The sequence below is a fragment of the Petromyzon marinus genome, chromosome 1, assembly GCF_048934315.1.
Source record: "Petromyzon marinus isolate PM22_M1 ecotype Great Lakes invasive population chromosome 1, UKy_Petmar_22M1.pri1.0, whole genome shotgun sequence".
Lineage (NCBI taxonomy): Eukaryota > Metazoa > Chordata > Hyperoartia > Petromyzontiformes > Petromyzontidae > Petromyzon > Petromyzon marinus.
The window spans coordinates 1,956,971-1,984,395 of record NC_133667.1 but is presented as its reverse complement, the minus strand read 5'-3'; the positions used below and the strand labels follow the sequence as shown (position 1 = coordinate 1,984,395).

The following is a 27,425-nucleotide window of genomic DNA, read 5'->3' as shown; positions in this document are numbered from 1 at the left end:
GGTGTAGCCCAAGGGTCATAAACAAGTGGCCGGGGCTAGTGATGTTAACGTGAGCAATTAGTAAGATATGACCCTTGGGCTCCAGCCATTTCAAACCTTTTAAAACAGTCTGCCTCAGCAGCAGACCATGGCTCTCCCACCTGATGACGGACGCTTGTGTTTGCGCCCGAAACGTCGTGATTCATTTTATGTTCTACCTACGTGACTAAACCGAAAAAACCAAAGAGTATGTATCCCTGCAGCCACGAAAGCTTCAAAGCAAGAGGGAACCTTCTACTTACGAACAAGTTAGGTTCCAGAGGTTTTGTTTGTAAGTCGATTCGTTCTTAAGTCCAACTTTACTCCTGTCGATTCCATACACGTTGTACGGCATGCACACTAAACAAGGGGAATGGCTTTAAAGTATCGATAATCTACTGTAGATGCAGATGCCACTGGTGCTTCACGTTCTGCAGATGTCGATGCCACCACCGTCATCTATTTGCGCGGCGGTTGAACTTACGACCTTTGGTCCTCACAGGCAACTGGACATACAGACCAGGTTTGTTTGCACGTCTGAAAGTTCGTAAATCAAATGTTCGTAAGTACAGTCCCTGTAATTTGATTATGTTTTTTTGGAGGCTTGGGGTAGCCTTCATCCAGCAGTGGACTGATCCTGGCTGATCTGGGTCAGTTTATCCTTGGATCGGACCAACTCAAAAGTAATAAGTAACATTTTTTAAAAAACTTTTTTTTAAAATACGCTTTAATGAAATGTACTAGTAATGGAAGAATTCCACGACTCCAGGAAGTGGGCCCGAAGCTTGCCACGACGTAAGGGACCGTTGCCAATTACAGCCAACGTCAGCTGACCGTGGACAATAAGACCCAAGCCGAAACATAACATATAAAAAAGAATGTTTAAAAATATATATTTTTTAAATGTTATGATAGAATATAGTATTGTCATCAGTATGACATAAGTATACCAAGTTTGCAGTCGATACCACATTGAGAAGTGGGTTAAAAATTAGTTACAAGATTTGAGGATACAACGACAACAACAGAGTGAGTTAAATGAAAGCGTGTAAAAAATAGTCATTGTGGGTTCCGACTCAAATGAGCATTGAGGCTTTACTGGTGCACATCCGTTTACAGCCCTTACAGAACAAGTAAAGGAAATTCCACATTCCTATGGCAGAGGTGGGGGGGTTTAATATGACAACCGCTGTCGACTTTCCAACAAAGCGGTACTGATTTTATCGACCGCAGAGGACGGCCACTGCATTGCGTGCTTTCGGATGCGCTTCTGCGGCCGTCTGGAACGCTCTTCCTTTCTATATGGGGAAACCACTGGAGCTGTGAACTTTTAAATCAATATTGGAAACTCATTGCTTTAGAATTGCTTTTAGTCTTTAGTTTGTTGTCCTTCCCCCGCACCTCCGATGAGCACGGTTGGCTACGTACGGTGGCGCAAACGAAGTTCAACACACGTACATACAGGCTGAGTCAACCCCCGTCCCCAACCAGGATTTGAACTCTCGACCTTCAACTTGGGGGGGTCAGCCCACCTGGAATAATACGTGACGACGACACCGTTACATGCTGGAGACGAAGTGTTTCATGAATGGCGTGCGTCGAACCAACCCGCGACAACACATTTACACGCGTGCTGTGCACACACAATATGGGTTGGTGGGCATTGCCCCAACACCCTGCCTGGCACTGAAATTTAAGTTGCATTACCATTGAATCCCAGGTGGTCCACACGCCTGAACGATCGGTTTGCGTGCAAAAGATATTCCAAAACCATTGTCTAAATAACGCTTATATGTTATGGAGAGGTGATTTCTTTAAACAAAAGGAAGGAGCAGTAATGGGCTCCCCTTTGTATCCTGCTATTGCGAATCTGTACATGAGAAACTTTGAATCAAGAGCAGTTGCTTCAAGTATATTAAAACCATCTTTTTGGTTTACTTGCGTGGATGACATTTTGGTTGTGTGACCACATGGTAAAGATACACTTAATGAATTGCTCAATCATCTCAATTCGCAAAACCCGGCCATCCAGTTCACCATGGAAATGGAGGTGAATAACACACTCCCATTCCTGTATATTTTGCTCGGACGTGGCCTAAATGTTAAAAGAACACACAGCGTTTGCTGAAAGGAAATGCACACTGATGCCCATCTGAATGCAGATTCGGATTCATCGCCCCGCACAGAAATCCTCTCTCATCAAGACGCTCATACATCGAGCTAAAACAGTGTCAGATGGTGAAAGTCTGAGGAGAGAGTTTAAACATGTTAAAGAAGCGCTACGATTAATTGGCTAAAATAACGCTCAAATTAACAGAGCATTGAATGCTAAACCAAGATCGAACAGCAATACTGCTGAAAGCGACTAGGTTATTAAAACATTTAAATACCATACATTGTGGGAGTAACTGCCAAATTAGTTTTGGAAAAACAAAAAAATCTTAAGTAAGGTTTGGAACGCTACACAAAATAAAATAAAAACTAGTATCTTGTATTCTTGGTTCTTTCGGTAAAGTCACGTAGAAGAGAAACAATAAAATAAAATAAAACAAACACTTTTTTCAAATGTTCTTGCTGTGGTTTTCACACCTGATGATGACTGCTTGTGTTGCAGTCGAAACGTCGTGAGAATTTTATTGTTTTATATTTTTATTATTTTATTGTTTCCCTTCTACGTGATTTTACCGTAAGAACCAGGAATATGAATCCCTGCAGTCACGAAAGCTTTAAATCAACTAGTATCTTGCGTTAAAGCTTTCGTGACTGCAGGAATTCATATTCTTTGGGTCTTTCGGTAAAGTCATGTAGATAGGTTTAAAAAAAACTATGACGTTTCGATCGCAACACAAGCAGTCGCAGTTTTTTTGTAAAAAAAAAACCTAACTATGTGACTTTAGCGAAAGACCCAAATAATATAGTATCTTGTGCCAAAGATGAATTGCCTAAGTTATCAACAGGTGTGTATCAGATTAATTGCTTATGTGCCAGACGCTATATTGGACAGACGGGGACGTACCATTAGCATAAGACTAAAAGAGCACCAAAGAAATATTAAATACTCTCAAACACAACTGTCGGCAGTTGCAGAAAATGCTTGCCAACAAGGACATTCAATTGATTTTGATAACGTTGAAGTGTTGTGTAAAACTAATTATTACTGGCCGAGACTGATTCGAGAATCCATTGAAATTGAGAGAATTACAAATAATTTTAACCGCTCTGACAGCTACAGGCTTAGTGCAGCCTGGAAGCATATTATTAAGCAATACATCTTACAACTGCATTCATTATAGAGGAAGCACAATAATTAATGGATTACTAATCTATTATATAATTACAATACTCCCGTCCCTCCGCCTCTGATCTCTGCACCTGAAGGGTTCAGTGATGACATCATCTTGCTCTATTTTAGACCGGAAGCAGGTGGATTGCTTCACCACTCTGACAAATCCCCCGATGTTGCTGGATGTAATTACCTGCGAAAGGTCACGGTATTCAAGTTGTAAATGTTGTCGATTTACTCTCCAACACATCGGTGTGCTGAAGTATTAACTAATTGGTGCCTTGTTTACGTGACAAACCTTACTTGCTGTGTCGGGTGGTGGAGGGTTACGACGCATTTATACTTAAGCGATCTAACCCAAAAACCTTGATTACGCATGCACACCTGCTCGCGCGCAAATGAATCGATCAATCGCGCAGATGCACAGCCTGATTGCTTCCAACCGAATCACACGGACCCTCGCCCGTGCCGTTCAGTGACCGATCCAGCCTTCGTTTCCCACCCATCTCTCTCCACCATTGGTCGCGAATGCGCAGTACGACAGCAGATGACCGTCAGCCTCCACCCCCGGCCCTCAACTCCCACAGCGGCCGTGCGTGCGCAGGTTGGGCGTGCGTGTGTGGGTTTGTTTTATTTATCCCGCGTGGTGCTGTGGAGCGCAAGCGGTCGAGCAAATGCTCTGCTCTACGTTACAAGCCGGCCACGCTGACAATAACACAAATTAGAACTTTAAAGTAGAAGCCGTGATATGCTTTTTTTTTGGGTTAGATCGCGTAAATGTAAATCTGTTAAACCCGCCACCACCTGTCGCGTAAAACAGAACGTGGCCAATCCATTACTAGTACAGCACTACACCGGTCTGTCGGAGAGCAAATCCACAACATTTACAATCTGAGTACGACGTTTCGCCAGTAATTACAACGAGCATCATCAGGCGGACAGCCAGATTGCTGTATAGGCATCGAATTGGCATGTTCTATTTACGTGACAAACCTTAATAATTGGCTGTGTCGCGTGGTGGCGGGTTTAACGACACATATTTTCGCGACCTAACCCAAAAAAACCTGCATTATGGATGATATTGGTCGCGAAAGCCTGTTAAAAGTAGAACTTTAACTGAATTTTGCCTTCCAGTGAGCAACGCGCGCCATCACGCGCCTGCCGCTTTCTGCAGGGAAATCCATTTCAGCCGCGCCAACACTGCATTGTACTCTTACAGTATATTTCTTACAATCCCGTAACGCCATTAAAACAAAAACCACACAGCTTCTCACGTAACAATACAAGGCATCCCGTGCATCACACGCACGACGTACATTGCTTGTGATTCACCGCTGTGGAGGCAGCAGCGAGGGTTAGTGGATCACCGCACACACAGATGTTGTTGTTGTGAAACTCCCTTCTAACCGAGGGCGTCGGGGAGGTGCCATTCCGTGGCTCGCCAGCAGAAGGCGGTACAGCAGAGTGTGGACTAATCTCCATCTGTTTCCATCTGTATGGGGATACAGCATTGCCCCCTCGCCGCGCAAGGCGAGCGTTTTTTCTCCAGGCGCTCCGGTTTCTTGCCACGCACTGTATAATAAACACATTCATTGGCTGAAAACATCTTAAAGGCCCAATGGAGCATTGCTTTTCCTGAGACTGAGATCCTACGACTCAGCGTGGCTTTCCAGGATATATATAAAAAAAGACATATCAATATATATAAATGGGTGGGACTTTTCCTTTGATCGGTCATCGCACGAACACTTGAGGTGTCCCAGGCCAAGCCTCCGATGCCTCCACGCCAGGCGGCGACGGCTCGGCTCCGGCGGCCGCCCATCGATGAACAGCACGGTGTGCGAATGAACTTGAACCATCCCGCGCGTGGTCACCGCTCCGCTCACGGTGGTGGACGTCGGAAGATCCCCCCGACGCCATTCGCGAGAAGTCGGGCTGCCGTTGCCAAATTCGAAAATGACACCGCACATTACTCAATTGGCGATTAAACACACACACACACAGCAACAGCAGCAGCGATCATTGCCACCCCCCGACTACCGGCAGCAGACCGATGCCCCAGTTCTCTCTTGCAAATGAGACTCATGTATCATGATCTCTCTAAATCCCACCTGGTTCAAACAAACCAAAATCAACTTGAACTTGACAACTCTTCGCGTAGGCAAAGGCCTGAGTGACAGGGGACACCGGCTGGTGAGAACGTAGGTCTGGTGGTGGTGATGAAGGTGTTGATGATGATGACGTTGTACGTCTGTGGGAAGGTTACTTCGTGGCGATGCTGCAGGCCCAGGTGGTGTGGCCGCCCTCCGGCAGTAGCGGTGATTACGATGCTGTACGTCTGACGATGAGGACGTAGGTCTGGTGGTGAGATTGCTTCGTGGCGATGCTGCAGGCCCAACAATGAGGCCGCCCTCCGGCGGCGGCGGTGGTGGTGATGATGATGATGATGCTGTACGTCTGGCGGTGAGGTTACTCCGTGGCGATGCTGCAGGCCCAGCAGTGAGGCCGCCCTCCGGCGGTGGTGACGATGGTGGTGATGACGACGACGCTCCAGGCCTGGCGGTGACGCTGTGGCTCACGGCAGCCGGGCTGGACATGCTGGGCCGCCTCACAGCTCCGTGGTGACGCTGAAGGCCTCGGCGGTGAGCACGGAGCTGAGTGTGTCGGTGGAGGCCGTGTCATCACGGGGCCCGCCCAGCCCCGTACCGGCGCCCTTTTTGTCATTGGCGGCGGCGGTGGCGGCGGCGCCCTCCTCCTCCGGCGGTGGCGGCGCCACGGCCGGCGCCTCGTCGCCGGCGCTCCCCGCCTTGCTCGCGATGAGGCTGACCGCGCAGTCCTCCGCCTGACCCCCCTTGCGACTCTTCCGCGCGAACGTCACCAAGGACTGGAAGGACGAGCGCTTGCCGTTCGCGCCCCGACCCTGCCCCCGCTCCGCCAAGTCCGACGCTTCCTCCGCGGGCAGCTCCTGTCGCCGAAGAGCGGCACGGACGTCAGCGTGCGTATGCGCGCGCATGCCCGTGCGCGTCGATATCCCGCGTCTGCCGTTTATTGCGGAGCTTCGCGGTTCGGGTCACGCGCACGCCCTGGTTAATACTACGGCGTGGGTGGAGGGGGTGTTATGTTTAATCACAGGTGGCATGCGCCGTCTGCTTCACGGTGGAAGGAATTATCCCGTGCCGGTGGTCCCGGGCCCCCCGGAATTTGAAAAGTAACCCCCAAAGATTACTGGGTTGGAAATCCCACGGCAAGGCGTCCGCCGCCCTCCGTGGCGAAGTTCATCCTTGAGACTCACAACACAGCCCTTGTACGCATATGACAATCACGCACAGCCACCACACACAGCGACCACCCACAGTCAGCCACACACAGCCTGCCACCACACACAGCCTGCCACCCACACAGAGCCACCCACACACAGCCAAAACACACAGCCACACACAAAGCCACACACACAGCCACCACACACAGCCACCCACAGACAGCCACACACACAGCCACTCACACACAGCCACCCACACAGCCACCACACACAGCCTGCCACCCACACACAGCCACCCACACACAGCCACCATACACAGCCACCCACACACAGCCACACACACAACCACCACACACAGCCACCACGCACAGCCACACACAGCCACCACACACAGCCACCCAGACACAGCCTGCCACCCACACACAGCCACCCACACACAGCCACACACACACAGCCACACACACAGCCACCACACACAGCCACCCACACAGCCTACCACCACACACAGCCACCCACACACAGCCACCACACACAGCCACTCACACACAGTCACTCATACACACAGCCACCCACACACAGCCACCACACACAGCCACACACACAGCCACCACACACAGCCACCCAGACACAGCCTGCCACCACACACAGCCACCACACACAGCCACACAACAACAACAACAACCGCCATTCGCCACTAAGTGGCGGTGACGTCACCACGACGCTTGTGCCAGGCTATGTGCACCCTGAGGCCACGTGAAGTGTCGAACGCCCGCTGGCAGGAGGTCACGGGGCAGACCCAGGTGCCACGGGTCGACTGACTGAGATGACTGGCTGATGCACCACCTGTGCCCCCTACTGTGCCAACCTACTGTGCTTTAGCCACCCGGCGCTCCGCTCGCTGTTGTGAGCGTCGCTCCTCCGCCCTCCGTTGTTGTTGGAGGGCGACTGCCTCCAACTGCCCAGTAGCATCCTTCACGAGCCTCCTCCACAGAGGCCGATCTTGACACCGCTGGTACCAGTCATCAGCAAGTCCACTCAGCTCCACGTCCTCCTGTACCACATCACTCTATCTCTTCTCTAGCCCGTGCCGCGCCCGCTTAGCCCCCTCAATCCGGCCAAACAAAAGCTGTTTCGGCATGCGGTGGCTGGGCATGCGGGCTACATGACCCAGCCATCGCAGCCTTGCCTGCCGGAGGAGCTCACCGATGGGACCCTGCCCAGATCTTTCAAGGATTTGTGAGCTCCTCACACAATCCAGTCTGGTTAAACCCAGGATGGATCGTAGGCAGGCCAGCCTAAATGTTTCTAACCGGCGTAGATGTTCCATTAGGGGGGTCCACGTTTCGCAAGCGTAGAGAAGGGAGGGAATGACCGTGGCCGAGAATACCTGAAGCTTAGTGCAGAGCTACAGACCAGGTAGCTTCCACACAGCGTTACGCAACCGATGAAAAGATATTGCCGCTCGACTGATTCGGAGTGAGACCTCTCTTGTTAAACTGGAGCCAGTCATAAGCACACTGCCCAGGTATGGGAAACTCTCCACTCTCTCCACAACTACCCCATCACCGATTGGGAGTTGTGGGGGTGGAGTGTCCGATGGCACAAAATACCCAGGCAGGTGCTTAGTTTTGGTGGGGCTGATGGTAAGGCCCCACCTCTTAGTGGCACGCTCCAGTCTCAGCAGCAGCGTCTCCAACTCCTCCTCTGACTGAGCAGCTATTACCAAATCATCAGTATACATAACGTGGTTGAGCAATAGGGAGCCATCCCTTGACCGCACCCGGGCATCGATTAGCCTCCCATTATATCTGTACCATATGGAGATTCCCCCGGTACAGCTATTGAAGGCTTCACGAACTACGTGGTCAAAATAGATGTTAAATAATGTGGGAGCCAGAGGACATCCCTGTCGCACCCCAAGGTGTACAGGGAATGGCTCTGACTCCCGGCCACGTAGTTTTACCCGGGCCCGCTCACCATCATGAAGGTCCTTAATGATCGTGAGCAGAGGGTCAGGTACTCCAAAAGCACGAAGAACGACCCAGAGCCCAGGCCTACTGATGGTATCATAGGCCTTGACCAGGTCAATACAGCAGAGATGTAGGTCTTGTTGGAATTCCCTACACCTCTGCTGTAGCAGACGAACAGAAAATATGGCATCTGTGCAGGACCGCCCTTTCCTGAAACCGCATTGGGGCTCCGCAAGCCTCTCCTCAGCGTGCCTGGCAAGGCGATGCTGAATAATCCTTGCCAGGACCTTTCCCGGCACACTGAGGAGTGAGATGCCCCTGTAGTTGTTAAAGTCTGTGCGGTCCCCCTTCTTAAAAAAGGGGGACCACCAGGGCATCCTTCCAATCCTGCGGAACCCGTCCAGTGGTCCAGACTGTTGTTATGATGTCATATAGGGCAGTCTGTGCACAAACGCCACCCTCCCTCAGCATTTCGCTTGGGAGATCATCTCTGCCCGCTGCCTTTCCTGGTCTCAGACTCCGGATCGCCTTCAATACTTCCTCAGCAGATGGCACCTCAGCCAGCCACTCACAGGGGGTGACTTCATCCAATATTTGAGGCACCGCAGCCTCAGCAGGGTCATCCTCACTTTGTGCCACGATGTTTTCCTGGCTGAGGGATTTTCCCTCCCCCTGGACCTCACAGAAATGCTCAGCAAATCTGCGAACCTGTTCCTGGGGGTCGGAAATTGGATCACCGTTTTTTCCCCTAATGATGGTAATAGGTGTGGCGCTGCAGGTTACTTTTTTGATGGAGTTAAATAGAGATTTGTGATCACGGGCCACTGAGGCAGACTCCATCTCCTCAGCAACCCGCGACCACCACCCATCCTTGCAGCGCCTCACGGCTCTCCGAACCTCCGAGCGAAGGCTGCGGTAAGCCTCCTCATTCTCTGACGTGGGATTCTGTAGCCGATGACAGTGGGCCTGTCGCTTTTTCTCAACCATCCTGAACAACTCCTCTGTCAGCCAGGGTGTCTGGGGAGGTCTGGACCGCGTACCCAAAGCAGCCATTGCAGCTGCATGAGTCACAGTCCTAAACCTCGCCCATTTACCCTCGACATCAGGAGGAGTCGGGGACGATGCCAATCCCAGCCGCAAGCGATGATGAAATTCTCGCTTGCAACTTTCATCAGATAACTGAGACCAGGCCACTTTAGGTTGGAATGGGGTGCTGGGTGTACACCCACCACCGGAGTGGAAGAATGGCAGGCGCATCTTACAGATGACTAGTCGATGGTCAGAGGGCAGATCAGCTCCACGGTAGGTCCTGGTGTCAAGGACATGGGCTCGCATTCGCTGGTCCGTCACTATGTAGTCCAGCAGATGTTCTTGCTTGGACCCGGCATGCATCCATGATGTTGTGTGGATGCGCCGATGCCGGAACAGCGTGTTGGTAATTACAAGCCCATGGGCTGCACAAAAATCTAGCAGCCTCCTACCGTTGTTATTGAGCTGATCTGGCCCATGCCCTCCAATCACTTCAGACCAGGTGCCAGTATCATGATCAACTCGGGCATTGAAGTCACCCAACATGATGACTCTATCCCGAGGGGCCACTTTAGCCAGCACCTGTGACAGGAGGTCATAGAAGGCATCTGACTCATCGGCTTTGCCTGCATCCCTCCACGGATGTTCATCTTCGGTGGGGGCATAAGTAACCACGACCACCATTCCTCGCCTCCGGTTGATGGGAAGGCGAGCCCAAAGTAGCCTGGGGCTTACAGCTTCCCACACCTCACCGCCACGCTCCCACGCCCCCTTCATTCTTTTGTTCAAAAGAAGACCCACACCCTGTTGTTTGGCAGTCTGCTGCCCCGAGTAGAGGACTGTCCACCCCTCATGGTGGCAGGAGCCAGAGCCGGTCCACCGGACCTCCTGAATGCCGCATAGATCCAGGCGGTACCGGTCCAACTCCCGACAGAGGAGTGGCAGCCTCTCCTCTGCAGTGAGCGTTCGAACATTCCACGTGGCCACCCGTAGTGGCTTTTCGTTGTTTCTGGAGTAGCCCCGAGGGTAGCCACACACACACAGCCACACACACACAGTCACCACACACAGCTACACACACAACCACCACACACAGCCTGCCACCACACACAGCCTGCCACCCACACACAGCCACCCACACACAGCCACCACACACAGCCACACACACAGCCACCCACACAGCCACCCACACAGCCACTCACACACAGCCACCCACACACAGCCTGCCACCACACACAGCCTGCCACCACACACAACCACCACACACAGCCACACACAGCCACCCACACACAGCCACCCACACACAGCCACCATACACAGCCACCCACACACAGCCTGCCACCACACACAGCCAGCCACCCACACACAGCCACCACACACAGCCACCCACACACAGCCTGCCACCACACACAGCCTGCCACCACACACAGCCAGCCACCCACACACAGCCACCACACACAGCCACCCACACACAGCCACCCACACACACACACAGCCAGCCACACACAGCTGCACACACAACCACCACACACAGCCACCCACACACAGCCTGCCACCCACACACAGCCACCCACACACAGCCACCCACACACAGCCACCCACACACAGCCACACACACACAGCCACCACACACACACAGCCACCCACAGAGCCTGCCACCACACACAGCCACCCACACACAGCCTGCCACCACACACAACCACCACACACAGCCACACACAGCCACCACACACAGCCACCCACACACAGCCACCACACACAGCCACCCACACACAGCCACACACACAGCCACACACACACAGCCACCACACACACACAGCCACCCACACAGCCTGCCACCACACACAGCCACCCACACACAGCCACCCACACACAACAACCGCCATTCGCCACTAAGTGGCGGTGACGTCACCATGACGCTTGTGCCAGGCCATGTGCACCTTGAGGCCACGTGAAGTGTCGAACGCCCGCTGGTAGGAGGTCACGGGGCAGACCCAGGTGCCACGGGTCGACTAACTCAGATGACTGGCTGATGCACCACCTGTGCCCCCTACTGTGCCAACCTGCTGTGCCCTAGTCACCCGGCGCTCCGCTCGTTGTTGTGAGCGTCGCTCCTCCGCCCTCCGCTGTTGTTGGAGGGCGACTGCCTCCAACTGCCAAGTAGCGTCTTTCACGAGCCTCCTCCACAGAGGCCGATCTTGACACCGCTGGTACCAGTCATCGGCAAGTCCACTCAGCTCCACGTCCTCCTGTACCACATCACTCCATCTCTTCTATAGCCCGTGCCGCGCCCGTTTAGCCCCCTCAATCCGGCCGAACAAAAGCTTTTTAGGCATGCGGTGGCTGGGCATGCGGGCTACATGACCCAGCCAACGCAGCCTTGCCCGCCGGAGGAGCTCACCGATGGGACCTTGCCCAGATCTTTCATGGATTTGTGAGCTCCTCACACAATCCAGCCTGGTTAAACCCAGGATGGATCGTAGGGAGGCTAACCTAAATGTTTCTAACTGGCGAAGATGTTCCATTAAGGGGGTCCACGTTTCGCAAGCGTAGAGAAAGGAGGGAATTACCGTGGCCGAGAAGACCTGAAGCCTAGTGTGGAGCGACAAACCAGGTAGCTTCCATACAGCGTTACGCAACCGATAAAAAGATATTGCCGCTCGACTGATTCGGAGTGAGACCTCTGCTGTTAAACTGGAGCCGGTCATAAGCACACTGCCCAGGTATGGGAAACTCTCCACTCTCTCCACAACTGCCCCATCACCAATTGGGGTGGAGTGTCCAATGGTAGAAAATACCCAGGCAGGTGCTTAGTTTTGGTGGGGCTGATGGTAAGGCCCCATCTCTTAGTGGCTCGCTCCAGTCGCAGCAGCAGTGTCTCCAACTCCTCCTCTGACTGAGCAGCTATTACCAAATCATCGGCATACATGACGTGGTTGAGCAATAGGGAGCCATCCCTTGACCACACCCGGACATCGATCAGCCTCCCATTATATCTGTACCAAATGGAGATTCCCCTGGTACAGCTATTGAAGGCTTCACAAACTACGTGGTCAAAATAGATGTTAAATAATGTGGGAGCCAGAGGACATCCCTGTCGCACCCCAAGGTGTACAGGGAATGGCTCTGACTCCCAGCCACGTAGTTTTACCCAGGCCCGCTCACCATCATGAAGGTCCTTAATGATCGTGAGCAGGGGGTCAGGGACTCCAAAAGCATGAAGAACAACCCAGAGCCCAGGCCTACTGATGGTATCATAGGCCTTGACCAGGTCAATAAAGCAGAGATGTAGGTCTTGTTGGAATTCCCTACAGCTCTGCTGTAGCAGATGGACAGAAAATATGGCATCTGTGCAGGACCGCCCTTTCCTGAAACCTTATTGGGGCTCCGCAAGCCTCCCCTCAGCGTGCCTGGCAAGGCGATGTTGGATAATCCTTGCCAGGACCTTTCCCGGCACACTGAGGAGTGAGATGCCCCTGTAGTTGTTACAGTCTGTGCGGTCGCCCTTCTTAAAGAGGGGGACCACCAGGGCATCCTTCCAATCCTGCGGAACCGATCCAATGGTCCAGACTGTTGTTATGATGTCATAGAGGGCAGTCTGTGCACAAACGCCACCCTCCCTCAGCATTTCGCTTGGGAGATCATCTCTGCCCAGTGCCTTTCCTGGTCTCAGACTCCGGATCGCCTTCAGTACTTCCTCAACATATGGCACCTCAGCCAGCCACTCAAAGGGGGTGACTTCTTCCAATATTTGAGGCACCGCAGCCTCAGCAGGGTCATCCCCACTTTGTGCCACGATGTTTTCCTGGCTGAGGGATTTCCCCTCCCCCAGGACTTCACAGAAATGCTCAGCAAATCTGCAAACTTGTTCCTGGGGGTCGGAGATTGGATCACCGTTTTTTTTCCTTAATGATGGTAATAGGTGTGGCGATGCAGGTTACTTTTTTGATGGAGTTAAATAGAGATTTGTGATCGCAGGCCACTGAGGCAGACTCCATCTCCTCAGCAACCCGCGATCACCACCCATCCTTGCAGCGCCTCACGGCTCTCCGAACCTCCGAGTGAAGGCTGCGGAAAGCCTCCTCATTCTCTGATGTGGGATTCTGTAGCCGATGACAATGGGCCTGTCGCTTTTTCTCAACTATCCTGAATACCTTCTCTGTCAGCCAGGGTCCCTGGGGAGGTCTGGACCGCGTACCCAAAGCAGCCATTGCAGCTGTATGAGTCACAGTCCTAAACCTCGCCCACTTACCCTCCACATCAGGAGGAGTGGGGGACGATGCCAACCCCAGCCGCAAGCAATGATGAAATTCGCGCTTGCAACTTTTATCAGCTAACTGAGACCAGGCCACTTTAGGTTGGAATGGGGTCCTGGGTGTACACCCACCACCGGAGTGGAAGAATGGCAGGCGCATCTTACAGATGACTAGTCGATGGTCAGAGGGCAGATCAGCTCCACAGTAGGTCCTGGTGTCAAGAGCATGGGCTCGCATCCGCTGGTCCGTCACTATGTAGTCCTGCAGATGTTCTTGCTTGGACCCGACATGCATCCATGATGTTGTGTGGATGCGCCAATGCTGGAACAGCGTGTTGGTAATTACAAGCCCATGGGCTGCACAAAAATCTAGCAGCCTTCTACCGTTGTTATTGAGCTGATCTGGCCCATGCCTTCCAATCACTCCAGACCAGGTGCCAGCATCATGACCAACTCGGGCATTGAAGTCACCCAACAAGATGACTCTATCCCGAGGGGCCACTTTAGCCAGCACCTGTGACAGGAGGTCATAGAAGGAATCTGACTCATCGGCTTTGCCTGCATCCCTCCACGGACGTTCGTCTTCGGTGGGGGCATAAGTAACCACGACCACCACTCCTCGCCTCCGGTTGATGGGAAGGCGAGCCCAAAGTAGCCTGGGGCTTACAGCTTCCCACACCTCACCGCCACGCTCCCACGCCCCCTTCATTCTTTTGTTCAAAAGAAGAGCCACACCCTGTTGTTTGGCAGTCTGCTGCCCCGAGTAGAGGACTGTCCACCCCTCATGGTGGCAACAGCCAGAACCGGTCCACCGGACCTCCTGAATGCCACAGAAATCCAGGCGGTACCGGTCCAGCTCCCGACAGAGGAGTGGCAGCCTCTCCTCCGCAGTGAGCATTTGAACATTCCACGTGGCCATCCGTAGTGGCTTTTCGTTGTTTCTGGAGGAGCCCCGATGGTAGAGATTCAATCTTCTGGCTCCGCCAATTGGGGTTTGGCCAGGAGACGTCATAGACGCCTGTCCCCCTGGGGCCTCCGGCACAAGTTTATTAGTTACATATTTAAGTATAACTCGTGGTTTAGTGGTAATTAATTGAAGGTGGAGGGGTTTCCAGCCCCTCGCACCCGTCCAGAGCCCCCGTTTAGCCACTGTGGTGGTCACAGACGCCATGAGGGGAGAGGCCAATCGGAATTGGCCCTCCCCCCACAGCACTGTCCACGACAGAGTTGCCCGTCCGGCACCGCGAGGAGGTAGGGGGTTGTTTTGCCACACACACACACACAGCCAGCCAAACACAGCCACCACACACAGCCACCCACACACAGCCTGCCACCCACACACAGCCACCCACACACAGCCAGCCACACACAGCCAGCCACCCCACACAACCCCTCTAACGCGGTGTCTCGGCACAGCTTGTGGCGTGGTGCTTTTCTAAAGGTGCCTCACCGCTGCAGCTCCGTGCACCGTTGCGTCTCCGTCCTGGTGGTTGACATCCTGACCACACGCGCGCACCCAGACACAGAGAATCCACTCATTCACCCACTCACTCACGCATTCACCCACTCATTCACGCATTCACTGACCCTAAATCGACCCTAAATCGCATCGTCCACTGCGCAAACCATAGCAGCAGCAGCAGCAGATGCGGATACCCGATGCACAAATGGAAAATTAAAAACTCTCCAGCAGCGTGCCACCGCGGTCATCCAGAAGAGAGCGTGCGACGTACATGACGGCGCAACACCCCGAGGTCCACAAATACGGCGGTGATCCATTACCCTGCCACTGCTCCCGCCGACACGGTTGTCTGGCTCGACCACCCGAATGTGAAATTGTAGTCGTTGCTCTGCGTCTACATCACCATCGCCCCCCCCCCACCCCCGTTCACCTGCGTGTCGGCCTGCAGCAGCAAGTCCGGGCCGAACTCGCCGTCCACCTGGACGTAGGTGTTGGGCCGCGGTGCGGGCCCTGCCCAGGGGTTGTTGCCCTTCTCCCGCCCCATCCGTGGCAGCTCGGCGCCGGACAGGTTGGCCGAGCCGCACTTCTGCCGCTTGCGGCGGCGCACGTAGATGACGAGGCAGACGAACGCCAGCAGCACGGCCATCACGATCACCACGACCTTCCACGTCTGCACCATCGCCTGTGTCGTGACACGGAATGGGTCACTATGTAGCATGGCGCGGGTTGCTGGCAGAGAAGGGGATCTGCAGTTGCAGCAGCCCTGTCTGTCAGCAGGTCACGTGATGAGTCAGAGAGAGGGATGTAAGGGAAAGGTGATGGAGGGGGGGGGGGGGGGGGCACGTGAGGTGAGCCCGGGAACCCGCGAGTAGGTTCTAGAAGGGGGGCGTGGCCGGGGCGGAGCGAGGCCACGCTGGGAGGATAAAAGGGGACCCCGAGCATGTGGGATACCCTCGTCGTGCTGCTGGAAGTCTTCGTCGCCATCGACGTCTTCACCTTCTCAGCGTCGTCAGTCAGGCAGTCTGGCAGCTGTCCTGACTGGGAGCTGTAGTTACCTTTGTAACCTGTGAAGGTTGTTAATAAATAGAATGCCTCCTACTCCTAGTATCTCTGAGTCAGTCACTACACCTGCACCATCGCCTGGGTCACCTGCGGGGAGTGCGATGCTCCTCCGGTGGTGGTGGTCGCTGGAGGAGGAGGAGCGGCGGTGGCAGCGGTCGGAGGGACGGCGTGGGTCGTGGCTTCGGAGGAGGCCGCGCCCGCGGTTGTAATCGGGGCGGCCGTCGTTTGATTGGCCGGGATCGGGGTGGCCGTGCCCAGCTCGGTTGCAGCTGTCGCCGCTGTGGTTTCATTGGCTATGGCCGTGGCAGCCAAGGTCCCACCACCGTCTGTAGCTGCAGATGTCACTGCTTGAGTGGTTGCTGTGTGAGCGGCTGTGGTTGTGGCGACTATGGTTAACACGACTGTGGTGCGGTCAACTTTGGTTGATGCGACTGTGGTGGGGGCGACTGTGGTGGGGGCGAATGTGGTTGATGCGACTGTGGTGGGGGCGACTGTGGTTGACACGACTGTGGTGGGGGCGACTGTGGTGAGGTAAACTTTGGTTGATGCGACTGTGGTGGGGGCGACTGCGGTTGATGCGACTGTGCTGAGGGCGACATTGGCCAGGATGGGCGCAGGCAGCGACATTGTGGGCACTTGGCTGCTGGGAATGGAGACCTGGAAAAACAGGACAGGGAGCAACAGAAATGGTGACACTTCCGTCCACGAGCACAGAAGGCCTCCGGCCCTGCCATTAGTAATTATCGACAACGGTTCAACAGAGCCTCCCTCGTTACATTCGCCGACACGCACCGGCAATTCCTAAGAATGTGCGGGACACGCGGCGGCCGGAAACGGCGATCTTCTACGGCGCGATTTGCGACGTCACTTGAAGACCGTGCCTGGGACATATCTATCGTGACCCTCCTGCGGTGTTCACTCAATCTGTCGGGGCCACGTGGAAGCTCCTGGACCTATAATACCCCCAGGACCTCGCACGCGCTCGTCATTTGTGCCCAACACTCGTTCGTTTTTGGGACGCGCGCCCTCGCCTGCTGACGCGCCATCCTCGAGCCGTCACAGCCGGGAGGCTCCGGCCCTTCGGACATGTCGCCCAGCTAAGGCACGCTGGCGGCCTTCCCTCGGTGATTGGAGGGGGGGAGGGTGCATGCCGAGGCCGTTACATAGGCGCGTACGGTTGAGGCCCGATATTGGGCATCGTAATCTCGGCGGCGGAGGACAGGCTTCCCTGGCGACGTGGGGACCGCTAGGCCCCCGGCCTACGCCTGTTTTGACAACGAGGCGAAGGGTGACCCTCGACGTCAAAATTTTATAGCCTTTTTCCCCACCCTCGCCTGGGACTCCTCGGCCAACCCCATGTCCCGCTTCCCAGCAAACTGCCGCCACTCTATCCCGTAGAGCAGTGGCCCTTTACTAATTTAAAGAGGGGGGCCACTTTCGCCGATACAACATTATCAGTGTGAGGGCTACCACATGTTTAAGACCACCGGGGCTTGGCGGCAAGGTGCGGTGCATCAGGGATCGCACGAGAGGCCACCAGGGGCCGCCAGTGGCCCGCGGGCCTTGCAATGAAGAACACTGCCCTAGACTGTGGTTTATTTTATCGGATTAAGGTGTCCTCCCGTGACCCCCTGACAGAAAGAACAGTTTCTGCTCCGACTGCGTGCGGTTTCACCCGCAGCGACCCTCAAAGAAGGGAGCACACGGATGGACGCGTGACGACCCCCCCCCAACCCCAGCCAGGCAAGGGAGGCCACCCCAGCCAGGCCAGGGGGGCAACCCCGGCCAGGCCAAGGGGCCCACCCCAGTGGAGCGAGCCTCACCGGCGCGGACGATGTCAAGGACGTCCCAGACGTGGACGCAAGGAGTCCGCAGATCACCATCACGTGGTACATGGCCATGGCAGCACCTGCACAGCACACGGGGGGGAGGGGGGGGGGGTAAGCAACACGCACAACAAGCAAACTGTTTAACACGCAGGAGACTTTCGCGACCAATATCATCCATAATAGAGGTTAAAATATATAAATGTGTCGTTAAAACCCGCCACCACCCGACACAGCCAGCTAGTAAGGGGTTTGTCACGTAAACAGAACGTGGCCAATTCGTCACTAGTACAGCACCAGTATATGGTGTAGTGTATAGTGTAGTGTAGTGTGTAGTGTATTATACAGTGTTGTATACTAGTACAGCACTAGTATGTAGTGTAGTGTATAGTGTAGTGTAGTGTATAGTGTAGTGCATAGTGTAGTGTATAGTGTAGTATACTACTACAGCACTAGTATGAAGTGTAGTGCATAGTGTAGTGCATAGTGTCGTGTACTAGTTCAGCACTAGTATGTAGTGTAGTGTATGGTGTAGTGTATAGTGTAGTGAATAATGTATAGTATAGTATACTAGTACAGCACTAGTATGTAGTGTAGTGTATAGTGTAGTGTATAGTGTAGTATACTAGTACAGCACTAGTATATAGTGTAGTATGTAGTGTAGTGAATAGTGTAGTGTGTAGTGTATAGTGTAGTATACAGTGTAGTATACTAGTACAGCACACCGGTGTGTTGGAGAGCCAAGCCACACCATTACCAAGTTTCGCCAGTAATTACAACTAGCTTCATCAGGCAACTAGCTTCATCAGGAGACAGCCATCTGGCTGTCGCCTGATGAAGCTAGTTGTAACTGTTGTCGATTTGCTCTCCAACACACCGGTGTGCTGTACTAGTAACGGAATGGCTGCGTTCTGTTTACGTGACAAACCTTACTAATTGGCTGTGCTGGGTGGTGGCGGGCTTTACGACACATTTATATATTTACGTGATCTAACCCAAAAGAAACCTGTATGTTGGAAGCGAACTATTACTCAACGATGTTTCATTGCTATTTTCCCAGGTGAGGTCCCACTGAGTTATTTGGCTGCTTTTGTCGGAAGCGACATGGCGATCACAAATGGTGCTGCTACTCGCTGACGGCACTTGGCTCTACAGCCTGTTAAGGCTACACGGGGGATCTTTGTCTCGGTGGTGTGGCTGTGTGCGTTGAGGCCGCGGTGCGAGCGCGTGGAGCTCACGTCACTCCGGAGGAAGCGTCTGGAGCCCACGTCCCGTGTCCAAAGCCACAGCTTCCAACTCGTGGGTTCCACTGAAGCACCCCCCCCCACCACCAACCCCCCCACCACCAACCCCCCACCACCCCCCCATCACCACTCCCCTACCACTACCCCACCACCACCCCCTCCCCACCACCCCCCATCATCATCATCATCACGGTGGCAAGGAGATGTTAACTACCTCGCCTGGTGTACAGGAGGTCGTGGGTTCGATCTAGACCCTGACGCCTGCTGCTGCTGTATATTTGGAGTTTGCGTCCCTGTCATCATCATGGTCAGGGACTATTGTTGTTGTCTTGGTGTGGTCTGGGACTGTTGTTGTTGTCTTGGTGTGGTCTGGGACTGTTGTTGTTGTTGTCTTGGTGTGGTCTGGAACTGTTGTTGTCTTGGTGTGGTCTTGGTGTGGTCTGGGACTGTTGTTGTTGTCTTGCTGCGTTGTTGTTGTTGTTGTTTTTCTGCCTTGCCCCAAGCTCGCATTGAGTGTTGAAAGATCGGCAGGAAGTTTATGAACTTGTGCAATTTGCACTTATATATTTTTATTATTTTTTTATTATCCATTGACTTCTTTACTCGCTCACCTTTTATGTAATTTGCACTCCTATCGGGTTTATTATTTCCACAATTATTGCATTATTATTTGTCATCGTAACCCGCTGACACACACCCCCCTCCCCCCCTCTACTGGACACGTGTGAAAAATAGCTTTATAGCTCATCGGATTCCTCCAGGACAAGATCGAGATTCCCATTCTGAACCACAGAAGGTTTTTTCCAGAACGGCTGCTCGGCTGGAGTGGAGTCAGTGGCGGATCCACGATGGTGGGGGGATGGGTGGGGGGGAGGTGGGGGGGCAGGGGGAAGATGTTGGGAGGCGGGGGGGAGGGCATTGGGGTATAGAATCAGAATGTTTATTTAGACTGCAGGAGTGAATCCGGTGAGCTGTGAAGCTCTTTTGCGCAGATTGTCCAGTCCGGCCACGGGGTCGGCGGAGGTGCAACAGCAATCAACGACAACAACACATCGAGAAGAATGTAAGCAAGTGACTAAAATCTAAATGTACCAAAGAAAAAAAAACATTCATGATATAACTCCGATTTACAAAGGTTGGGGCAAGGCAGCAAAAACCAAACAACATCAACAGTTCTAGATTTGAAGCTTTCGTGACTGCAAGGATTCATACTCTTTGGTATTTTTTCGGTAAAGTCACGTAGGTAAAAAATAAAATAAATGAAAACAACTAAATTAAATCGCGACGTTTCGGAGGCAACACAAGTTTCCTTCATCAGGTGTAAAAAAGGGCACAGCAAAATAACCGTAGAGAGAGAGAGCTATTTGTGGTGATAGACTTATATAGGGTAAGAGGAGGGGGAGGAGCCAGGGAGGACGGGCGCAGTATGGGGGGGGGAGAGTGTGGGTGGAGCCAGGAAGGTAAAACTAAAGAAGGACATCGGAGCCACGGATGGGGGGGGGGGGATGCGGGGCGGGGGAGAGTATCGGTAGAGGTTTAACATGGTTAATCACATCTTTCCAATGATTGCTCAATTTGAATATATCTTGTCGGTTAAAGTTATGTCTATGTTTGTATATCTGTATGGCTTCATGGACACATCTTTGGTGGTATCCAGACGGCTTGCAGAGTACCTTGGTATCGGAGAAAACAATACCATGATAACCCACCAAAGATGTGTCCATGAAGCCATACAGATATACAAACATAGACATAACTTCAACCGACAAGATGGATTCAAATTGAGCAATCATTGGAAAGATGTGATTAACCATGTTAAACCTCTACCGACACTCTCCCCCGCCCCGCGTCCCCCCCCCCATCCGTGGCTCCGATGTTCTTCTTTACCTTTCTCTTCCTGGCTCCACCCACACTCCGCCCCCCCCATTCTGCGCCCGTCCTCCCTGGCTCCTCCCCCTCCTCTTACCCTATATAAGTCTATCACCACAAATAGCTCTCTCTCTCTACGGTTATTTTGCTGTGCCCTTTTTTGCACATGATGAAGGAAGCTTGTGCTGCCTCCGAAACGTCGTGATTTAATTTAGCTGTCTTCATTTCTTTTTACCTACGTGACTTTACCGGAAAAAGGAAGAAAAAAACAAAGAGTAACATCAGCAGTGCCAGCCCACACCATAGCGGCAAATCGCTTGACACCCACCCATGTCCCACACTTGAGGCCACGACAATTCGTGTGGTTTTTTTTCTCGATGTTCATTGATTGGGAGGGATACCAGGGGAATCCGACACGTGTATAAGGAGGGTGAGTTAAACACGTGGATTTTTCTTCGTCTTCGTTTTCTTTTTTCTTTCTGTAGGGAAGGATCTTGAACCATTTCACGGAACAGACACTGGACATAGCGACACGATGTACCGCTCCGCGAGGAGGCAAACGGCGCCGGCTGCGGAAACTCCGTGGGAATCGCGCGATGAGCAATCAAACAGAGAGAGAGAGGGAGGGAGACACGAATGTTGGGCCTGAAACTTGGGGAGGACGTTGCAGGTAGCGCGGCAAAGAGGAGGGCAGCGGTGGGGGATGTTTTGAGTTCGGTGAGCGACGTGAACTCCTCGACGCGACTGGGAGGGAGAATCTCACGCAAAAACAAGTTCTGGGGTAGGCATCACGGAAGAGAGCTAAGTTGAGTCGGGCTTTCGCGACCAATATTATCCACAATTAGCGGTGGGATTTTGTTGGGTTAGATCGCGTGAATTGATGTGTCGTCAAACCCTCCACCGCCCGACACAGCCAATTAGTAAACCATCTTCCGCACAGATGGTTTTAGTGATTCGACTGCTGTACTTAACGTCCATCTCCTGGCTGCCTAGCAGCTACAGCCCCAAATCTCTGGCACCTAAAACTAAACTAAAACGATTTTTACTTGACAAGGTAAGGCCCACTGAGCTATACTCTACAGCTCTTCTTCAGAAGCGACCTGGCTATCACAGATGATAGCCCAATGGCTTATCGACGTGGAAATGTATAGCAACAGTAAAAAGCTCTAAACGCGTGATGTTGATTCTAAATGTGGAGGAGGACCCGGAGAGAGAGACGCAAACTTCTAATATACAGCAGCAGCAGGCGCCAGGGTCTAGATCGAACCCACGACCTCCTGCATACCAGGCGAGATAGTTAACATCTCAAAGCCACCGTGATGATGATGAGAGAGACGCAAACTCCAAATATACAGCAGCAGGGGTCGGGATCGAACCCACGACCTCCTGTAGACCAGGCGAGGTTGTTAACATCTCCCCTAGCCACCGTGGCGCACCGGTAGCGTGTTCGCCGCTCACTACAGAGGTGACACGGTTGCGACCTGCCAGGCCGCCCTGGTTAATACCGCGGTGTGGGTGTATTAAACCTCGTCGTGATCACGTGGCGTCCGCTACGCTCACAGCGGACGATGAAGATTCCCCCCCCCCCACCCCCGTGCCGTCATTCGGGGGAACGAGGGGAGCGCCATCGTGGGCCTGGCGGTCACGGCTCGAATTTTTTTGCTCAAATTTGAAATTCTCACACCGCAAAGGAAGTCGCTTCTCAATCGACATGACGCGCAGCAGCGTCGCCACCACAACCCCCCACCCCCTCGCAGCCACCACCGCACCCGCCGTCGCTATGAAAGCACTGCGCTCCATGTCTGCGAAACGCAGCGATAGTGGCAGCAGCAGTAGCAGCGTCAGATCCTTCCGTAGCGATTGCAAAACGTGCCACGCCACGATTAGCATCACCACCACCATCTACCCAGCGCCGGATGATCCTCGTAGCACAAGTAGCTACTACACGTGTAATAGCTACTACACGTGTAGTTACTACACGTGTAGTAGTTACTACACGTGTTGTAGCTACTACACGTATAGCTACACGTGTAGTAGCTACACGTGTAGTAGCTACAGATGTAGTAGCTACACGTGTAGTAGCTACGGGCCCCGCACTTTCAAGGCCCCCCCCCCGCGCTAAATGCTTTCAAGCTATCAATTCCGGTTCGGTGATTCTGCACTTGCTCTATTAATATAGTACTATACCGCCTTCAACTTTTACGAACGATCGGGTGTTTAGGGTTAGCGATTTGTCGTATTATCTGGCTGTATAGCGAATGAAAAAAATACAATTACTTTACTATGCAAGTAAAAAAAATGTGTGTTTTAATATTTACGTGTGTTTTAATGTTTAGGGCCCCTTTATAACATAATGCTGCAGGCCTCCGTAACTCGCTTCATCGGGCACTGCCACTACCACCACTATCACGATCATCACCACCACCACCACCACTATCACGATCATCACCACCACCGTCGTCAATTTTATGAAACGATTCTCGGCACGGGCCGGTGTTTTGGCTCGGCGCGGTTGCCAACCGAGAACCTGAAGGTCGATGCCGATTGACCTCCTTCCTCCCACGGCGTGGACGCGTGAGGCTCCGTTCATTCATCTCTCGGGGAGCCACGGTGGGGGAGGGCGGGGGTGGGGAGCGAGTGAGGGAGGGAGGGAGCGAGGGGTATAAACACGTGCGAAGGAGCAAGCCCAGCCAGGTGATTTACATCAATCGCGTTCCACACGCGCGAGGTCGGCTTCCGACCTCAAACCGCGCCGTGTGGAAAATGCCGCGCGGCTCTATGGGTCTCCACATTGATCTCTTTAGGGTCTCTATGGGTCTCTATGCATCTTTTTAGGGTCTCTATGTATCTCTATGGGTCTCTATGCATCTCTTTAGGGTCTCTATGTATCTATATGGGTCTCCACATTGATCTCTTTAGGGTCTCTATCGGACTATATGCATCTCTTTAGGGTCTTTATGCATATCTATGTGTCTCTCTACATCTCTATGGGTCTCTATGCATCTCGATGGGTCTCTATGCATCTCTATGGGTCTCTATGCATCTTTATGGGTCTCTATGTATCTCTATGGGTCTCTATGCATCTCCTTAGGGTCTCTATGTATCTCCTTAGGGTCCCTATGGATCTCTATGGGTCTCTATGCATCTCGATGGGTCTCTATGCATCTCTATGGGTCTCTATGCATCTGAATGGGTCTCTGTATCTCTATGGGTCTCTGCATCTCTATGGGTCTCTATGCATCTCCGTGGATCTCTATGCATCTCGATGGGTCTCTATGCATCTCTATGGGTCTCTATGCATCTCTATGGGTCTCTATACATCTGTATGGGTCTCTGCATCTTTATGGGTCTCTATGCATCTCTATAGGTCTCTATGCATCTCTATGGGTCTCTATGCATCTCTATGGGTCTCTATGTATCTCTATGGGTCTCTATACATCTGTATGGGTCTCTGTATCTCTATGGGTCTCTATGCATCTCTATGTGTCTCTCTGCATCTCTATGGGTCTCTCTGCATCTCTATGGGTCTCTATGCATCTCTATGGGTCTCTATGGGTTTACTTGACTGCCCATTCGACATCAGCTGCGCTGCGCCAGCCACGTCGTTCGCAATGCCCGGCTCCATGCTCCCGAAGCGTGGACGTCTCCTAAACCCCCACCCCCCACCCCAGCTGAGTCGAGCTGCGAGCGTTCAAGAGGAGGCGGGAAGAAGACGCTTCGATGGGGGGGGGCAGGGGGGGTCCCCAACGCCACCCACGGAAGGAGTCACACCATCGACACAAACTCACGGGAGAGTTTTGGCCCGGGATCAACCACCGGAGGCGATGGGCGCGTCACCACGCCGAGCTCGAAGTGCCCAGACCCATAGCACAGTGCACAGGAGATGTTAACTACCTCGCCCGGTGTGCAGGATGTCGTGGGTTCGATCCCAACACTGACGATGCCTGCTGCTGCTGTATATTTGGAGTTTGCGCGTCTCTCTCTCTCTGTTGTCGTGCAACCCAAACTACGGGACCATACAGTAAACCAACAGAGATCCATAGAGACCCACGTAGACACATCGAGACCCACAGAGATGCACCAAACACAAGTCCCCGTAAGTGTCACTCTGACCATTGCAACCCAACGCTGTGGCCCGTAGCTTTTCGCTCCGTCAACGGTGAAGCAGAAACGGCGATAGCCGACTCTCTCCGTGTCTCTCTCTGCTGCTGCTGCTGCCATCATGGTGCACGAGGGGAAGGAGCCGAAGAAGAAGACGACGAAGAAGTCTCCTTACCTGTGCAGGAACGACACCGCGCAGGCGGGGAGGGGAGACGGATCGTCTTCACTCCCCTCCTTCCTTGCGTCGTCCTCGCTCGATCGATCGCACGATTGATCGCTCGCACTCTCACTACGGGGAGGGAGGGGGTGAGAGGGGGGTTTGCACGCCGAAAGGTGCCGCTGCCGTCACCGCTGCCACGGAGGAAGGAGGTTAAGCGGTCTGGAGTCCTCGACTGGTCCCGCTCGGGAACCAAAAAGGCTCCAGGAAAACCGCAACCACGCCCAGGCAAATGCTCGCCAAAGGATCCCCACCCCTCTCCATCTCTCCCCGTGTAGCCTATGACAAACTGTTTTTTTCTTCTGGCCACCTTTGTCTCCCCAGGGCTGATATTCATGCACCGCACCAGGTGCTTATTTAAGGCTGAGTCGACCTGGGGGGTGGGGGGGGGGGTGGTGGCCAGGATATTCGCCGACGATGTTGGTGGCCGTGAGCCGGAATGGAACGCGGGTCGCCGGGGATCGTGGCGCAGTGCGGCGCGAACTGCTGCGCCACCGCTCCCCGCGACTCACACGCACACGCAAAAAACAAAGACAAAGATCCCCCACATAGCCTTAACAGACTGTAGGGGCAAGTGCTGTTAGCGAGCACCTATGAAGGCCGGAACGGTACACGAGGGGGTGGGTGGCCAGCACTACTGCATCTCCACGCACACACGCACGCACACACACGCACACACCCTCCTTACGATGGGAGTCTGACATTTAGGGACAGGACTCTGATATAAAAAAAACACATCGCTGGCGACCATCAATCAGGGAACCGACTCGCACACAGCGCATCGGCACCGACCCGGACGATGGAAGGGGCGGCCGCCACCCGCGGGCAGCCTCAGCAGGCAACCAACAACAACAACAGCAGCAAGCAAAACTACGAAAACAACAACAGAAGAAGTGGAAAGAAAACCACCACCACCAGCACCACCACGATACCAGCCGCTTTCCCAACTCGACACTTGTTTTCGCAACTGCACGAAGCCCTTAACCCGATTTGCACTTTCGCAAAATAAGAGCCAACGGCGCGCGTCCGTGCGAGTTGGGAAGCGGTTTTTTTGCGCGCAGTGGTCTGCGCGCTGCACTCCCGAGCCCGGGGGGCCCCGAGTTGCGATTCCCGCTCACGGCCGTCGCAAACACCGGTGACGATTATCTGAACCGGTCCTGGGCCTCCCCCCTGGGTCGACTCAAACCCGCTGGTGCCGTGGTAGTAAACATTGCCACGCGGCCTCCACAACGGCGCTCGCTCGTCGCTAACAGCACTTGCCCCAACGGTCTATTGAGGCTACGATGGGGGGGCACCTTTGCCTTTGTGTCGACAGACACGCGTGTTCCTGGAAGTGGCGACACGGGATGAGCTGCGTGGATTTCGGATAATTTGGCGGAGGAAAATTAAAGGGGGGGGAGGTTGAGACGCCACCGGTCACAAACTGGGCAGTCACGGACAGTTGGCATTGTCACGGTCGGTTAAGTTTGACGTGGACATTTGGGATTGTAACGGGCGGTTGGGATTGACGTGGACATTTGGGATTTTTACGAGCGGTTGGGATTAACGTGGTCATTTGGGATTATCACGGGCGGTTGGGATTAACGTGGTCATTTGGGATTATCACGGGCAGCTGGGATTGTCACGGGCGGTTGGGATTAACGTGGTCATTTGGGATTGTCATAGCCAGTTGGGATTGTCACGAGTGGTTGTGATTGTCACGGGCGGTTGGGATTAACGTGGTTATTTGGGATTGTCACGGGCGGTTGGGATTAACGTGGTCATTTAGGATTGTCATAGCCGGTTGGGATTGTCACAGGCGGTTGGGATTAACGTGGTCATTTGGGATTG

The 27,425-nt window shown here is 53.4% G+C and overlaps 1 protein-coding gene across 3 annotated transcripts; it reads right to left on the bottom strand.

Annotated features, from left to right (window-relative positions):
- Positions 1–1,094: 1,094 nt before the first annotated feature.
- Positions 1,095–26,603, bottom strand: LOC116942065 (uncharacterized). Of its 3 annotated transcripts, XM_032953633.2 has the most exons (7): positions 26,388–26,603; positions 25,554–25,667; positions 18,162–18,247; positions 16,426–16,995; positions 15,707–15,958; positions 15,265–15,312; positions 1,095–6,266 (listed from the first exon to the last, which is right to left on the bottom strand). In XM_032953633.2, the coding sequence occupies exons 3-7, from the start codon at positions 18,237–18,239 to the stop codon at positions 5,910–5,912; spliced, it is 1,305 nt and encodes a 434-aa protein (XP_032809524.2). In that variant the 5' UTR covers positions 18,240–18,247; positions 25,554–25,667; positions 26,388–26,603; the 3' UTR covers positions 1,095–5,909. The 3 variants fall into 3 exon arrangements, with proteins under 3 accessions (XP_032809524.2, XP_032809516.2, XP_032809537.2); XM_032953625.2 differs by lacking the exon at positions 26,388–26,603 and having other exon boundaries at positions 25,554–26,381; XM_032953646.2 differs by lacking the exons at positions 15,265–15,312; positions 26,388–26,603 and having other exon boundaries at positions 25,554–26,381.
- Between the last annotated feature and the right edge of the window lie 822 nt (positions 26,604–27,425).

Coding starts and splice junctions, on each gene's coding strand:
- LOC116942065 (XM_032953625.2), bottom strand. CDS start 25,932: ATGAATATCAGCCCTGGGGAGACAAAGGTGGCCAGAAGAAAAAAACAG. Junction 18,248..25,553: donor GCGGTGTCGTTCCTGCACAG/GTAAGGAGACTT, acceptor TGTGCTGTGCAG/GTGCTGCCATGGCCATGTAC. Junction 16,996..18,161: donor CCTTGACATCGTCCGCGCCG/GTGAGGCTCGCT, acceptor CTGTTTTTCCAG/GTCTCCATTCCCAGCAGCCA.